Source organism: Balaenoptera borealis, assembly GCF_965194805.1.
Source record: "Balaenoptera borealis genome assembly, chromosome: 1".
NCBI lineage: Eukaryota > Metazoa > Chordata > Mammalia > Artiodactyla > Balaenopteridae > Balaenoptera > Balaenoptera borealis.
The window spans coordinates 80,951,216-80,967,861 of NC_138860.1; the positions used below are offsets into that span (position 1 = coordinate 80,951,216).

General features: G+C 46.5%; 1 protein-coding gene and 1 long non-coding RNA gene across 5 annotated transcripts in view; one reads left to right on the plus strand and one right to left on the minus strand.

The window, feature by feature from the left end:
* Positions 1-1,710: 1,710 nt before the first annotated feature.
* LOC309622762 lies at positions 1,711-8,007 on the minus strand. Of its 4 annotated transcripts, XR_014241116.1 has the most exons (5): positions 7,971-8,007; positions 7,365-7,852; positions 6,839-6,968; positions 2,596-5,431; positions 1,711-2,054 (listed from the first exon to the last, which is right to left on the minus strand). It is a non-coding gene; the product is annotated as an uncharacterized lncRNA (long non-coding RNA). The 4 variants fall into 4 exon arrangements; XR_014241117.1 differs by lacking the exon at positions 7,971-8,007 and having other exon boundaries at positions 7,500-7,922; XR_014241118.1 differs by lacking the exon at positions 7,971-8,007 and having other exon boundaries at positions 7,365-7,922.
* Positions 8,008-8,059: 52 nt separating this feature from the next.
* LOC309622725 (uncharacterized protein) overlaps positions 8,060-16,646 on the plus strand; it is a 48,973-nt gene continuing 40,386 nt past the window's right edge. The window contains exon 1 of the mRNA XM_082378827.1: positions 8,060-8,168. Coding sequence (XP_082234953.1) covers positions 8,156-8,168 — 13 coding nt within the window. The 5' untranslated portion in view covers positions 8,060-8,155. The remainder of the gene's footprint in view (positions 8,169-16,646) is intronic.

Here is a 16,646-nt window from a genome sequence, read left to right on the forward strand (position 1 = left end):
TCTTCTTGCAGCCACACAGCCCTGGCTTCCAGCTCTATGACCCTCCTTCCTGAGCCCCACTCTCTTCTTCCCTGCTGCATCCCCTGTTCTTACCCTCAGCTCTAATATGTTTATACTTCACTTGGGGATCTGGCACTTGGCCCTCTTGGCTTCTCCCTATAGCCCTACCTCTCCCGCAGCTCCACGCACAGTTGTTCACCCAGTGCCCAGGCCTTTATACCCAGCTCCCTTTCTTGGAGTACCCTCTTCCCCCCACACCCCCTCCTGCTTTCAGGATGATACTCAAGTTCCTCTTCCTCTCTGCAGCTTTTTGCTCACCTGGGCTGTGATCCTTCCTTACAGCTTACCCCCCAACTGCTGATTGGGCACACAGCATGCTCAGTCTTCCTGCACGTTCCTAGAGGGAGTGTCAAGAATCGATGAGGCTTGATCAGGACCTTGAAAGAAGCCAGGGTGTAGTCTTGTGCATGTATGCATGCATCCCCAGAGCCTTGCCCTGTGCCTGGCACATAGCCAGCGCTCAACAAATGCTGATTGGGTGAAAGGTGAATGATAGGTGCTCAATAAACGTTGAATGACTGGCCTTCCCTTCTCAGGCTATTCCCGCCATCAGTCTGCCCACCTTTCTAGGCTGGGCTTGGCCACCATTAAACGTGGGGTCGGGGTGAGGGCCCCTGCAGTTCACGGTGCAATATTCACCAGTTTTGCCCTCTGCCTTGTAATGGCAAACCTGGCTTTTGATTACCATGTGTGGATGTGTGTGTGTCCTTTTCTCTCTATCCCTGGGGGCAGGGGGTGATCTGTGAATGAATATGTGACATTTCTGCAATTCAGTATCCCGAGGTTTCTCTTGGGGGTAGGGGCCCCTGGCCGGCCTGATGAATGGGTCTCTGGGAACCCAGACCTCAAGTGGGGACTTCATTTCTTCTTCCTCTCACAAGCCAAATTTGCCTCCACCCACTCCTTCCTCCGAAGAACTGGGCATTTGCCAAAGTAATCACTGGAGTCATCCAATGCCCCTCCACTCCCCAGGTTTCCCACAGCTTTCAGGGATAGTGGGCAAGAGGACCTCCCACACATACACACCCCCCAGTGGAACACACCATTTCCCCTCCCCCCAGCAGTGCACTCAATGCAGCGAGACTGACCCCTGACCCTTATCCAGCCCTTCCCACCTTGGACAGGAAGGAAGTAATGCACCTTCTCTTGCTGATTATTTATTTGTTTGGAGAGACAGAAATGATGTAAAAGTGTATCTAGAAATATCTATATCTATATATTTTTAACTGACTCTTTGGAATCCCCTGGGGTGGGGTGGGGGGTGAAATTAGGCTTTCACGGAGGGGAGGAGACATGGAGCCTGGGAACGCTTCATCTCCCCTCTTGCCGCCTCTCCATCCCCTAAGCAGTTGGTAGAAGGAATGGGATTCGTAGGGGGGGAGGGGGGCTGGAGTGTTATATGGAGAACCTGGATTCTCTCTGTCTTCCCCATTCAAGTCCCAGAGGGAAGGGGGGAGGGAGAGGGAGGGGAGACAGGCCCGGAGGTGCCCCATCCTCAAACCCGACAATCACCCACACTCCTAGGGCTCATCCTGGGTCCTGGGGAGGGCGAGTCCAAGTGTGTGACTGTTGATTTGTTTTCAATATTTCTTTTTGTGCTGTATGGTGATGCTTTCTTAGTATTCTACACAATAAGAAAAGACAAAGTCCTCGAGATTCTTATGAGTTTTGTTTGAAAACTCTTTCACTATATTTGTTGTAAAGAGGTTTACTATTAAAAGAAAAAGAATACACGTTTCTGATACTTCGGCCTGGGTTCTGGTTTCTTTGGTGCGGTCGGCTGAGGAGGGGAAGGAAGGATCGTGTGGCCCTGCCAGGGTGGGAGTCCAGAGCTCCACCTCAGCAGGAAAGAAGGGCGGTTAGCCTGCCGGGCGGACACTCGAGATGTCCGACGTGGGGTTTTCAGGTGAGAATTTCTTCCAGGTGCTCTGTCAGAAGCAGAAGCAGCCCCAGGACTCAGGAGGGTTGTCTGGTTAGAAGCCAGAGGAGGGATCCTGGGACACAAGAAAAACAAATACCACTCAAGGCCAGGTCAGGAACAGATGGAGTGTGCGTGGAGGAGGAGGAGTGGGATAGAGGACCTTCAGCTACGGAAAACTTTTCCACAGCAGAAACTTGCCCAGGCACTATGTTAGGCACAGATGGATTCCACCTTCACGGCCCCCACAGAGTTCCCTCCCGAAGGGGCAGCTGCCCTACCCCTCCCTTTTGAAGCGCCGTCTAACAGTGCCAGGAGCCTCTCCCTGCCCTCCTCACATACCCCAAAGGGCTTCCCCACCTGGTGCCTTTCTGCAGAGGTTTGGCAGGGGCTGGTGGCTCTTGCTCCCGTAGCCGTGTGCCCTGCACAGCTATGCTGTAGGGCAGATGCAGGGGCTCTGGAGGGAAGTGCATAGGGAGGGCCTGGCTCACTACTAACAGGGTTTGGCCACTCCTCTGTACTAGGCCCATGCTAGGTGCTGCAGAGGCAGAGATGGAGTATGAAGGGCCCACATAGGATGGTGGCGACAGGCCTGCAAATGCCTAAAATCCACAAACCGTGGTTTTAATGCTTTGGTTGCTGCATGTGCAGGCACATCACAGAATGTCTTCATTCCTTGGGTTCCGCATCTGAAAACTGCGGTCATCTGTACCAGTCCCGCCTCCCTCTCAGGGTCATTACAGATTTTGCTTCACTTCTCCCTCAGCTGGAGCAGAGGTGAAAGATGCTGAGCAGGAAAGGGTTAAGAAGGTACTATCCTCCGGATGAGGTTCCCCTGCTGGCTGCCTGTGACTAGAACAGCCTTGACCTAACACAAATCCTGAGCAAAACCTCTCTCCTTTGCACATCTCATACACTCAAGACTGTTTGGCCTCACCCCTCCTTCTCTATAGGCATCGGCTCCTGATGTCCTGGGTAGGCATTACTATTGCCCACAAATATCTCCTGCCCTCTTCCGCTTCCTGGACACATAGAAGATTGTATTTCCCAGTCCCTGTGTAGTCAAGTGAGGTCATCAGACTAGTTCTGGCCAGTGGACCGTACTGGAAGTAATGTGTGTCACTTCCAAAATCAAGCTGGTATGTGATTCTCCAAGTGCTCTTTCCCTATCGTGGCAACTGTGGAAGCATGTCAAAGCAGCCTGGATGGCTAAGCTGCCTTAAGGTGATGTCCAGCGCCACAGTGGACTTTGTGTGAATGGCAAATAAGTGTGTTATGTTAAGCCACAGAGATTTCAGAATTGTGTCTGCAATATAACCTATCCTATCCTGATTAATGGAGTATCCATTCACATTGGGACAACCTTGAAGCCCCATCTACTGCATACCCGCTGTGGTGTGGTATAAAGATCTCTGGACTTGGCATAGTCCAGAACTTGTTCAACTCCTAGTTCCGTTGCTTACCAGCTGTGTGGCCTTGGGTAGTCACCATCTGCCCAAGCCACTGTTTCATCAACTGTAAGACAGAGCTAATAGCTACCTGTTTTCTCTAACCCAAGCCTTCGCCTTCTCTAATCCATCCTCCCATCTTTGGCACAGCACTGATCAGCCAGCACCTCATGGTTCTCTACTGCCCACCAAATAAGCCCAAACTCCTGGGCAGGGCTCCCAGGGCCTTCAAAGAACTGACACAACCTCTTTTCCAGGCGTAGTCCATGCAACTCCACTGCACATCCCTTGGCCACTAGGGCAACCATGCAGTACAGTCCATTCCTTGACAGACCCTTTGAGTCTTCAGTCATGCCATCCTCCTGTCTTAAATGCAACAAACATTTATTAAGCACCTGCTGTGTGTGAAACTCTTTGTTAGGTATTGGAGATATAGAGAGGAACAAGACAGCTCCTGCCTCTCAACTCACAGTTAAGCGGGGACAAGAGAGAAGTGAAGCAACAGTTAACACTTGAGTCAGCAGGCTGCATTAAATGACATGTAGGAAGGCTGTAAGTGGGCTGTGGGATCAGAGGAGGAGGCACACCGAAATCCGAGCCAGTACAGATCAGGGGAGGCTACTTAGGGGGAGGTATTTGAGCTGGATTTGGAAGACATGTACAAATGAGGGCAGGGAAGTCATTCCTGGTAGCCGGAATAGTGTGTAAAGTATGGAGAGAAAATGGTGCATTCAGGAAATCAAATACTGTGGTATGGGTCAAAGGTCTAGCAGAGAAAGCTGAAGAGGTAGGCGGAAACCTCACTGTGAAGGGCCTTGATTGCCATAATTTGGATTTTATTCTGCAGGAGATATTTGGTCATCAACGGATTTTAAATAGAGGAGGGACTTGATCAGATTTGCACTTCAGAAAGCTTCCTGCCAGTATAAGCTCCCTCAGACAGTAATGCTGAGAACCAGTTGGAAGGCAGGCAGAATTGAGGTCCAGTCAGGGTCCTTTGCAAGTGAGAGGATGAATTTAGTAAATACTTAAGAGGTAGAATAACAGGACTTGGAAACTGCCTGGTGAGGGTAGAGGACGAAGGAAAGGGAGGCGAGTCAACGACTCTCAAACTCATGCTTGTACTACTGACTGGATGGTGGTGCTGTGGCGCCAGACAAGGCCACCAGGTACGTCCGAAGGAGATGAGTTTCGTTTCAGATGAACTGAGTTGGAGGTGTACGTGGAAGCCCTCGTATGGTATTGACAGATGGTCATCCTGTCCAGGCCAGCAGGATGAGGTCACCCCATGGGTAGAGAGAAGGTTTTTATGAAGAGGGAAGCCATTCATAGTGTTGGTCACCTGTGAAGTCGTCGTCCTTGGGACATGGGAACTCCAAGGACCATGGAAAAAGGCTGGAGGGCGGGGCAAGGAGAGACTCATAAAGGGCCCCAAGCTGCATAAGAGTTTGAGTTGTATAGATCAGAAGAACCAGAAATGTATTTATCTGTGATCTCCTAACTTCATTAAAGGCCTGCTTGACTCATTAGTCTTGTTTTTTTTGGCCGTACCGCATCTGGGATCTTAGTTCCCCGACCAGGGATCGAACTCACGCCCCCTGCAGTGGAAGTGCAGAGTCTTAATCACTGGACCACCAGGGAAGTCCCTTGACTCACAAGGCTTGTGCTAACCTTGAAAAAGGGAAAGCTCACTGATGCATTCTTTGGGGCATCGAAAAGTAGAGAGGAGTGTTTTGCTCCCCAGGGGTAACTGCACAGTCAGGTGTGGTGGACCCGGTGCAACCCTAGAGGTCACTGGTTTTCTTTTGATAAGGAGAGATAACACTTCTTTACTAGATACCTGGAGGATATTCCAGAGGAACTACCTGGTAGGCAGCTGGATGAATGAAGCTGGGGCTCAGGCCAATGCCTAGGCCAGAGACAAGAGAAGACTTGTGAGACATCAGCCTAGAGAGTACACCTTAACTTCTTCAAGACTCAGTCACTTCATGTGTAAAATGGGTTGCTGTGAGATTTAAATAAATGTTACAAATTAATCACTTGAAACCATTCCTGATCCATAGTAAGTGCTCAATCACTGTTATTATTTTTATTACTGCTACTTGTCAAAGACATGAAAATAGATTAACTTACTTGGGTAAGAGGTTCTATGGGCAAAAAATAGGGCTCTACATGCCTATTTCTTTGAAAACTTTCCTATCATTCAAGCTTTTACTCCTACAACTTACCCTCCATTAAACTTTTCCTGATTTCCCCCATCCTACCCAGCTGGCTATGATATCCTTCTCTTATGAAGTGTCTTAGGAATCTGCCCCTTTTTTATAGCTCCTACCTCATTCTACCTGAAACTGTAGGTCCTAGCTTCTATTTTCTCTGTACAACTGGACTGAAAGCTCTTCTTAAAAATTCACTGTCTCACCCATTTTTGTGTCTGGCTCAGTGCCTGGCACACAGTATGTGTTCAGTCAGACTAAAATGAGATAATGCATGTGAAAGTGCAGTTCATAAACTGAGCGCTACAAAGGGTTTTTTTCCCCTCATGGGCGTGGTAACTTTCTGCAGCTTCTCTACTTTCCAGTACCAGATCCAATGGGGCTGAGGAGCGTGGATTCCCGTTTCTTCTAGTTATCACTTTACTGAAGAATTAGCAGCCAGTGGGCTCCCATCCCCAAAGAGGTGACTCTTGGGAGGTGGGAAGCAAAGGGTGGTATCTGATTGTTCCAGCCAAGGAGGCCAAGCAGTTCCCTGTAGCTCATGTTCTTGTGACTCACCCCTCAGTCCCATGGGCTAACTTTTCCAGCCTTGTGATTGTGGAAACTTGTTTCAGGAACAGCAAGCGGATGTGAAAGGGACATAAGGCGACCCCACCCCAGGCTCCAAAGTGGCTCCTACTAAGCCAATACAGACTGCTTGTTTCTGATTGCAAACTTAAATCATTCAGTGTCATTGCCCGCCTAGGGGGTACGTCCAGTGCCCTACTCTATTTCAGTTGGTAAACCCTAGGCCCAAAAGGAAAAGGTGGCTCTCAGGTTCTTTCCACAGCGCAGTTCCCAAATAGGTATAGTTCATTTGAGCCCAGGCTTTACTGCTTCCAGTTGGATGGACTTGCATTTACCCACCCCACCCCCCTTTGCTTTGTCCCCGTTTCCACCTGTTTACAGCTCTTAGGCCTCATTCGGGCACTTCGTTTGGCTTGAGGTCCCCGCCTTCGCAGTGTGGCCTCCCAGAGTCACTCCCATTGTCACTCCCATTTACTGCGCATCAGCCGCCATGTGCCCAATAAAAGCTGGTGACGACGCCGAGGGCCCAAGAGCGAAGGGAAAGGGGAAGAGGAAGGGGAAGGGCCCCGCCTACACGGAGGTCACGCGCCCGCCAAACTCCGCCCTCACGTGACCGCAGCGCCAGTCCTCACCCCTAGTCACCGCCCTCGGCTGGAAGCGGAGGCTGGCCTCGGCGCCTTGGTGCCCAATCCCAGCGCTGCCACCCAGTGCTGGGTGGGGACCTTGAATTGGTTTAGTATTCGCGAAGAGGAGAATCTCCATCTAAGGCGAAGGGGAAGAAGGGAGGTGTAAGGCAATAAAAGCACTTGTTTAACCTGTCCCACTAGGCTGTAAGCCCCCATGGAAGCAGAGATCACCGTTCCAAAGCGCCTGCCTAGGGCAGCGTCGGGCATACAGTGGGTGCTCAACAAATGACTGACTAGCAACGACCCCTGGGGACCCCGGCGCCCTTTACACCGACCCTTTCACTCTCTCATTCACCCTCCCCGCTATGACAGCAAATAAGGCAGTCGGTCGCCAGCGGGTGAGCAAGCTTCCTGCCCGCTCCCAGGCTGCCTTCTCAACCGCTTGGTCCACACGGGTATGAGCGCGGACAAAGACCCAAATCCACTCCCAGGGCTCCCCACCGAAGGGCGGGAAGTGGATCTTGAGGCTCACTTCATTGGCTCATCCGATGACGGATGGGACCATCAGCCAACCGCAGCCTACACAAGACGCATGCGTACAGAAAAGATTTTAGCCCCTGTATGGAAAAAACCCGAGCGGAGCGAACCAATTTTGGCTGGGTCGCACCAGGGCCTCAAGGAGGAGATGCGCATGCGTGAATACAACTGCCTCGCGCCCTGCCCAATTCCAGGGGAGGGAGCGCCCTCCCGCCTGCTGGCAGTTTTCACAGAAGTTTAGCCTCCGTTAACAGTACGGCCCGCCATGGTGCTTCCTGGAGTATCCCGAAGAGAGGAAGAATCCCGGTCCCTGCCCTCGCGGGTGACACGGCCGTCCCCAGACACAGCCAGAGCGCCACTGGCCTGGCCCTGTGTGCAGAGGCGCCTCTGGAAACTGGGGGCCCAACGGTGACGTGACTATTAATTCGCAGTTTACGAAGCGCGTTGTATCCGCTGTCTCAGGAGTTCCTCGCAAAAACCCTCCTGTTAAACTAAAGAAAGAAGTGGAGGCTCAGAAAGGGGAAGGAACCAGGCCGAGGACACTGCCTGTGAGGGTGACACCGGAATTGGAACCCAGGCCGCCCATTCAGTGCTCTCCTACCATGATAAGCCACCTCCCTGCCTTCCAAGGAGTTTATGTCTAGTTAGGGTGATGCCACTTAAGATATAGGAAAAGTGAAGCTACAATTTCAGCTCATTTTAAAAATAGACAGTGACTACTAGAGGCGTTCAGAGTGGGAAGGATCGCTTTGTGCTCTTGTGATCTGAAGAGGCTACGTCAAGGAGATGAAGCTTCAGAGTATGTATAATTGGATTGACTAAATCTTAGGAACATACTATTGAATGATAAAAGAAATCCCAGAACACTGCAAGTATTTGAGACCATTTTCATAAATTTCAGAAACAAGCAAAATTAAACAATATATTGTTTGGGTATATATGATAAAACGTTTTGAAAAGCAGAGGAATGATAAACACAAAGTTTATTAGTAGTTACTTTGGAGAGAGTTTGGGGATGGGATGGGGAAGAAAAGTGGATGCTCTTGGTAATGTTCTAGTTATTGGGTTAAATGGTAGATTTGTGGGTATTCATTATATCTTATAACACACATATAACAACTATTCTTTTGTATGTATAAAATATAATCTAAAAGATAGTAGAATCATCTCCACCACCCCCCCCCCCAAATATAATACACAGTTGGAGAGATGAGGAGAAAGCCTTACCTATATTACAGTTGGTTTCCAGAGCATTTCTACACATGTTATATCAGTTGATCCTCACAAAAACGCTTCGAGATAGGTATTATTATCTCCATGTTAGAGAAGAAGAAACTCAACTGAAAGTTACTTGAGGCCGGTGAACAAAGACAGGAAAGGCGGAAATGCAGAAGGCCTGTGGGGAGCCCTGTACAGCTAAACCTCCAGTGTGCCAAGCACTATGCCTGGACAAGGAACATGATCAGTAAACATTTGTTTTTTTTGTTTTGTTTTTTTATAACTGGTATTTCTTTTTTTTTAAGGTTTGCATTTTTTTTTTTTAATTTATTTATTTATGGCTGTGTTGGGTCTTCGTTTCTGTGCGAGGGCTTTCTCTAGTTGCGGCAAGCGGGGGCCACTCTTCATCGCGGTGCGCGGGCCTCTCACTATCGCGGCCTCTCTCGTTGCGGAGCACAGGCTCCAGACGCGCAGGCTCAGTAGTTGTGGCTCACGGGCCCAGTTGCTCCGCGGCATGTGGGATCTTCCCAGACCAGGGCTCGAACCCGTGTCCCCTGCATTGGCAGGCAGACTCTCAACCACTGCGCCGCCAGGGAAGCCCAGTAAACATTTGTTGAGTGAGCGAGTGGCTGAATTTTCTAATTACTTGGGTGTCTAGTGGTGAAGTGAGCTGTCCTAGAAGTAGTTGAATACCCTGCACAGCAGCTGGCTGACCATTGTCAGGATCAGGAGTACTATAGAAGTGATTCTCTCTCTGGGTAAAGGTTGGATATAGATAACCTCTAAGATTCTTCTCAACTCTAAGGCTCTATGAGTTTATCAGGGGATGAAGGCAAAACCATATGAAGATAATAAGGCTTTCCACTGGGGAAGTGGAAGTGGTCACCAAAGAAATGCCTGGACAAAGGAGACATTTTGAAGGACAAATTAATAAGACCTATTGCCAGAATAAGTGTGAGGTGTGTTGTAGTTGTTGTTAGGTGTATTGTTGTATGTAGCTACACGATGTTGACCCATCCCAACTGGATGAATAGTTGTGCTACCAAGTAAAACAAGGAAGTAGGCCTTCATTTAGAAATGCCTAGCAGACAGTTGATAATACAGGATAGTGCTCAGGAGAAATAAGGGCTGAAGACACACTGAGATGTAAGAGAAAGAACACTGGAGTTTGAGTTAGGAGACCTGATTTCTAGACCTGGCCTTGCCTTTAATTGAAAGAGTCGCCTCGGACAAGTTACTTAATCCATCTGAGTTTATATTCTCAGATATTAAGGAACATATACACACAGCAAGAACTATAAAAAGAAGCATGTGCCCTACCCTCTTCTCAAGATCTAGTTAAATCTACTCATATAGTTACATATGCAGATATCCATCACTGGAACTTTGCTGTCCTGGGTTGTCCATTAATGTCATGTTCTTTCTCCATTATAGGACGTGACCACATTTTATTTCGTGTGCTTGTGCTAGAAGTGAGTTCCTTGAGAGGAGGAACCCTATCTAATTCAAGTTTATATTCCCCCATGGTGTCTTGCACAAAGTAGTAGATGTGTCTTGAATTGCACAGAATTGTGTGGTGAAGTAGAGAGCGATGTTTAATCTCTGTGAGACCTAAATGTTCTTATTTGTAAATTATGCTAGTTCATCTTTAAAGTTCTTTTGCATTATAGAAGTCTGTTATCCAACTATGTTCTATGGATTGGGAAGATTGAACTATCCGATCTCTAAATTCCTTTTCCAACTCCAATATTCAAAGATTTTGTAATACTGAGTTACAAGTAATCTGCACAGAAGTAATAGATTGAACTTGAACAAGTTCTTGAAGGGAAAACGTGTAGAAGAAGAAGATTGAGAACAGAAGCAACACCCAGTTATCCGACACAAGAAAGAGAAGCCATTGAAAGTGACATAAAAATCAGTCTCAGGGCTTCCCTTGTGGCACAGTGGTTAAGAATCCGCCTGCCAATGCAGGGGACATGGGTTTGCGCCCTGGTCGGGGAAGATCCCACATGCCACAGAGCAACTAAGCCCGTGCGCCACAACTACTGAGCCTGCGCTCTAGAGCCTGCGCGCCACAACTACTGAGCCCGCACGCCTAGAGCCTGTGCTCCACAGGAGAAGCCACCGCAGTGAGAAGCCCGCGCACCGCAATGAAGAGTAGCCCCCGCTCGCTGCAACTAGAGAAAGCCCACGTGCAGCAACGAAGACCCAACGCAGCCAAAAATAAACAAATTAAATAAATTAAATTTAAAAAAAAATCAGTCTCAGAAATAGGAGAGACTTCCCTCCTGGTCCAGTGGTTAAGACTCTGTGTTCCCAATGCAGGGGGTATGGGTTCAATCCCTGGTTGGGGAACTAAGATCCCGCATGCTGCACAGCATGGCCAAAAAAAAAAAAAAAGTAGGAAAGATAATAATAGGAGGGGTTACAAATTCAGATGCCAGGCAGATAACATAAATAAGTGAAGTGGTCATGTGGTAAGTATGAGGGAGCAGTGGAGACTGGAGAGGACACAGCCCATCCAAAGAAGTCAGCAGTCTCTGGTTACCAATGCTTGTGTTGCCACATCTTTTAGTTTTTAAGATGAAGCTGGAAATCCAGATTTTTGTTTGAAATCTCATGATTTTTAAATGTGGGGAACCAATTCAGATTCTTTTAAAGCTCTATGCAGGTAAACACACACACACACACATCTATAGGCCAGATGTGTTGGGCCACAGTCTTTAGCCTCTCTAATATAGTACCAAAGAGGAACTCTTTTCCCACCCTCAAATCATACATGCTTAAGTATAATTTTAGTGGAAGAGGTTCCTGTTCCTGTTCATACCAGTTCTATAATATCAATCCCAACCCTCTTGGTACTTCCAGGGCTTTGCCCCATCAGTTATACCCTTCCCTTCCTCTTTTTTTCTTACTTATTTATTTATGCTGCACACAGGCTTTTTCTAGTTGTGGCGAGTGGGGGCTACTCTTCGTTGCGGTGCGTGGGCTTCTCATTGCGGTGGCTTCTCATTGCGGTGGCTTCTCATTGCGGTGGCTTCTCTTGTTGCAGAGTACAGGCTCTAGACGCATGGCAAGCTTAGTTGCTCCGCAGCATGTGGGATCTTCCCGGACCAGGGATCGAACCTGTGTCCCCTGCATTGGCAGGCGGATTCTTAACCACTGCGCCACTGGGGAAGTTCCCCTCCTCTGTTTTCAACTTTTCCCTTTCTACTTGCATCTTTCCTTCAGTCTAAGAACATGTTTAAGTCTCTCCAGTGCTCCATTGTCCTATAATCCCTTCTAGGTACTTTCTAGAAAGTTTTATCTCTTTTTCCCTTCTCCAACAAATTTCATAACAGAATTAATTGCATTTGCTATTTCTATTCTATCTTTTCCCATTATAAGTTGGCTTCACTCTTCAACTCACTGTAGTCTAAGGTCAGCCTTCACCATTCCACTGAAGCCTTTCTGACCGGGGCAAAAGTCTCTGTTGCTAAATTCACTGAACTGCTCCAACTGGGCTAAACTCCTCAGAGATCAAGTATTATCCTTTGCACCTAACTAAGAGGTGTTCCATCAAAGTTTATTAAACCAAACTGGAAACTTTTCAAGAAAGAAGAATGGTCAGCATCATCAAACTTGCAAAAAGATCAAAGACTGTGTTGGCCAAATAAAACCCATTAGATTTTAAGATAAGGAGATTGTTGGTAACTTTTGAGAGGGTAGTTTCAACAGAGGGAGTTGGTAAACATATTGCTCTGGTTTATAAAGAAAGCAGTTGTGAAGTGATGACAGAGGATATAAATCATGCAGAGAAGTTTGGCACTACAGGGAAGAAAAATCAAGCAGGAAATATTGGAGAAATAATGCCAGTTGGAGTTCCTAAGATTGAGAAAATCGTGGCATGTTTGTAAGTAAAGGGGACAAAACCAGCAACATAGGAGATGCTGAAAATGCTCGAGAAAGGGAACACTTGAACATGCATCATCAGAGGGGATGGGAGAGAGTTGAGAAATCAGCCAGTTGAAGAGACTGGTTGGCCTTTGCAAGGAAGTGAGAAGTCTCCTCCTCTGAAGTAGACAGCAGGGTTAAAGGCACAAGTCATAATTATATACAGACCCTTGAGGTAGGAAAGGTGGTGTAGGAGAGCTCCTGTGGATTTTTTCAGTCAGATGGAAGCAAGGTTACATGTCTCCAGTAATGGGGTGGTGTACCAGAACTATAGATTGCTGGTGATCTAAGAGACATTATTCTTTACTGGCTATACTCCTTTTACTCACTGTGTATTGTTTCCTGGGGGTTCTGTATTTGCTGCCCTTTCTTCTTTATTCCTTTTCAGGGAAGTGTCATCTAGTTCTGAGGTTTAAGCAAGCACGTAAATGCTGATGACTCCCAATCTATGTCAGTAGCTTAAATCTCTCTCTTGAGCTTCAGATCTATGTATCCAGCTACCTCTGTAACATATCCCTGGGGTATTTTACGGATTAAACTGAACAAAAACTCAGTATCTCCAGGAATGAAACTGTTAATTTCTCCTAAATTGCTTATCACAGCTAATGGTCACAATACTTTATCTGTTGCCCAAGCCAGATACATGTCTTCATCTCTCTCTTTTTCTCTCTCCCTCTCCTTCTCTCTCTTTCTCCAAATGTGTGCGTAGGTAGATAGGCATTTAAAAGACTGGGAACACACTTATATTTTGTGTATTATGTTTTCTTTTTCATTTACTAATGTCATAATCATTTTATCATGTCAGTAAATGATTTTCTATATTTTTAGTGTCTGCATAGTATTATCTCCTACACATGTACTATATTCTACTGCCCCGTTGAAAATTCTGTTTGTTTCCTTTTTTTCTATTATAAATAGCACTGAACATACATGTACGTATTTTATTTCCTTAGACTGAATACTTAGAACTGAAAATGGAAAGCCAAAGAGTTGCACGTTTGAAAAGCTTTTAACACATATTGCCAAGTTGGCCTTCCAGAAAAATTGTACTAGAAGTATATGGGTAGCATTCATTTACCTGTACTTCTGCCAACATTGGATGTTAACACCTTTAAATTTTGCTGATATAATAGATTATATTTGGCCCTCCAACTCTCAGCCCCTGTCTTTCCCCAAAATCGTTTATCCTTTGCTTCTCACAACTCCCCTGGGATACACAACTCATTTGAAAGGCCGAGGGGAAAGTTACACCAAATTTCCCATAGAGATAATTCTCAATCTGCCCTTTCTTTAAGCCTCTAGCCCGATTTTTGCTGCTTCCGTGCACAGTGGTTTCTAGACTATTCTATATGAGCTTCCAAAATATGTTTTTGGTGACTCTTTAGTGTTTTCTCTTATCTCCCTCTTTTCCTAAATTCCTGTCTCTGAAAAGTTGTTCTTCTCCCTCCTTGAAGGTTGACCCTTCCGAAGCACTCCTGCCCTTTCCTCCTCCCCTAGAACCTTTGCCTTATTTGAGTAGTATCTTCCATTAATAGAGTATTAATGTCCTTCCTCTTCCAGCAAATATAGTTAAATCTCTCCTATACAAGAGAAGAGTTCCATCACCCTTTTTACCTTCTCAAACTTCTACCTTCTTTTCTCCTTTTTTCATCATCAAACTTTTCTAAACAGTAATCAAGAAGTGTCTATTGACTCTCATTTACCTCTCACCCCTTGAATTACGTGTTCCAGCCCCTTTTCTCTCCTGAAATTGTAGTCTTCAAGGTCCCAAACAGTCTCAAAGCCGTATTGAAAATCTTGGTCTCTGTTGTCTTCCTTCACGTCTTAGTAGCTTGTGACACAGAACCATGGCCTCCATCCTGAGGCCGTCTTCTTCTGGCTGTGTGGCTCTGCCTTCTCCCGGTTCTCCGCTTCAAGAGAACGTCGGTAATTCTTCATGCTCTCTAAATGTTTGTGTGCCTCAACCCTCATCTCTTCTCTCCCCTCTTTCTTTGGGTTTTCTCACCTACTTCTGTGGCTTCAGTGATCTTCTTTACATTGATGACTCACAGCCTCTCTCTTGAATTCCAGACCCAAATGAGATAGTTACCTGTTAGACAGCTCTACCTGGATGTAACTCCTCCGATTCCACAAGTCCCGTATTGAATTCGTGAGCCAACCACCCCTTCCCCTCCCCACACAGAAAAATCTGCTCTCCCACCATGTTTCCCATTTCAGTTAATGCTGTCACCATACTTTTAATGATCATGTTCAAAATCATAATCTAATAGTTACCAGGTATTGAGTACCTGCTATATGCCAGGTTCTTTCCAGACACTGTCAAATCCAATCCTCTTAGAATAATTGTGTAAAGTTGATTTACTATTCCCGTTGTTATAGATGAGGAGACTACTAGAAAGTGGTGTTATTCATGAGTCTAGTTAGTGCTAAAGCCTCTGTGTGGTATTTCACCACATAATTTCTTCCTGCTCCTCTACCATATCCAGCCAGTTTCCAGGTCCCCTGAATCTCTGCGTGTTCACTGTACATCTGCCCCTTCTTTATCTGCCCACCACCTCCTTCAGTCAGCCTTTGTTGTTTTTGCCTAGAAATTAGCAAACCCTCTTCAACTATCACTGACAGATTTCATTCTAAAGCATAGTTTTAAACATATCACTCCTTGTAAGTAAAAATCCGAAATTGCTCTTGGTGCTGAATGAAGTTCTAAGCCTTTAGCTTGGCATCCAAGGCTCTCCACCCTCTAATGCCAGCCTTTCATCCTGCAGGTGCCCTTTGTGGACTTATATTCCATCTAGCCAAGAACATGAGCCTTCAACATGCCCTGCACTTCTAACCCAGTCTTTGTTCTTGCTATTGCTTCCCTCTTTAATTCCTTTTCTTCCTTATCTAACCCCCCCTCCCATATGTGTCTGTTGAAATCCTACCCACACTTAAAGCCCAATTCAGATGCCACCTCCTACCTAAAACCCCTTCAAATCCTCTAAGGGACAGTTTAGTTCTACCTCTTCCAACCCCGACTCTTAGTATTTTTGCTTTTCTTTGTCATATTTTTCCTGGTCTCAGAGATATTTTTGTAAATGTTTGTCTTCCCAGCTAGTCTCTTATATTCTCAAAGGATATGGACTATTTCTTAGCTATCTTTGTTCCTCTCACCTTAACCCCGCCCCTGCGCACCCCTCCCCCCATCCCCCACTAGGCAGTGTCCAAAGCAGTCATGCGCTGTGTGTTAAATTTTAGTTTGGCTGATCTGAACCAATCAAATAAACATTTGGTCCATTCTTGTTAATCCTTCAACTTCCACATTCCAGGCTCTGTCAGGTGAGGTGTTGTGCTGTGTTTCTAGACTGAGTGGCCTTGTAGGAGGGAGTCATTCCTGGAAACTGGAATAGATCAGAGATACCCCTAGGAAGAGAGATTATTTTCTCCCATTGGATTCCGACATAAATAAATTTTGCCTACTTTTACACAGTCAGTTCTATTCCGAGTGTTGGGTAGAGGGAAGCAGTGTTCCAGGCTTTGGAGTCAGCCCAGGTCCCACCACTTACTAGTATGACTCAGAACATATTGCTTAACCTCTTGGAGTCTCTGTGAGTACTTACCTCGTAGAGTTGTGAAGAGTCAATATAATGAAAGTAAAGCACTTAGAATAGTGCCTAGCAAAGATTAAGTGTTTAATAAATGTTAGGTGTTATAGTAACAGTAGGAATTATAAAATACATTCAAAATAGGTTTTATCTATTTATACTTTAGTATGCATGTGCCTGCCTTTCTGGAAATCCACATCAGTGTAGATTAAATGACTCTACTTCCCAGCTTGTCTTCCCAGCCCAGGTCAGCCCTTTCAGCCCCTCTTCTTCCTCTCTCCTCACTCTCCTCCTGTGTGGAGGAGGATACTGCCATAGCCTTGCATGGCCACCAGGAGGAGCATTTGTGCCAAAGGAGGAGTTCCAACTCTCCCGCAGGAAAAAGCTTGCTTGAGTCTCCTGGCCACATATGCTCCCCTCTAGGGCATGTTGCTCGGTAGTGTGCTATTTTGCGATGCCACCACTTCCATCTCCCTGTCCCCTCCTCCTCCAGGCATACATGGGGCTCTCTAGTTCTACATTTCTATTCTCTTCTTTCAGAC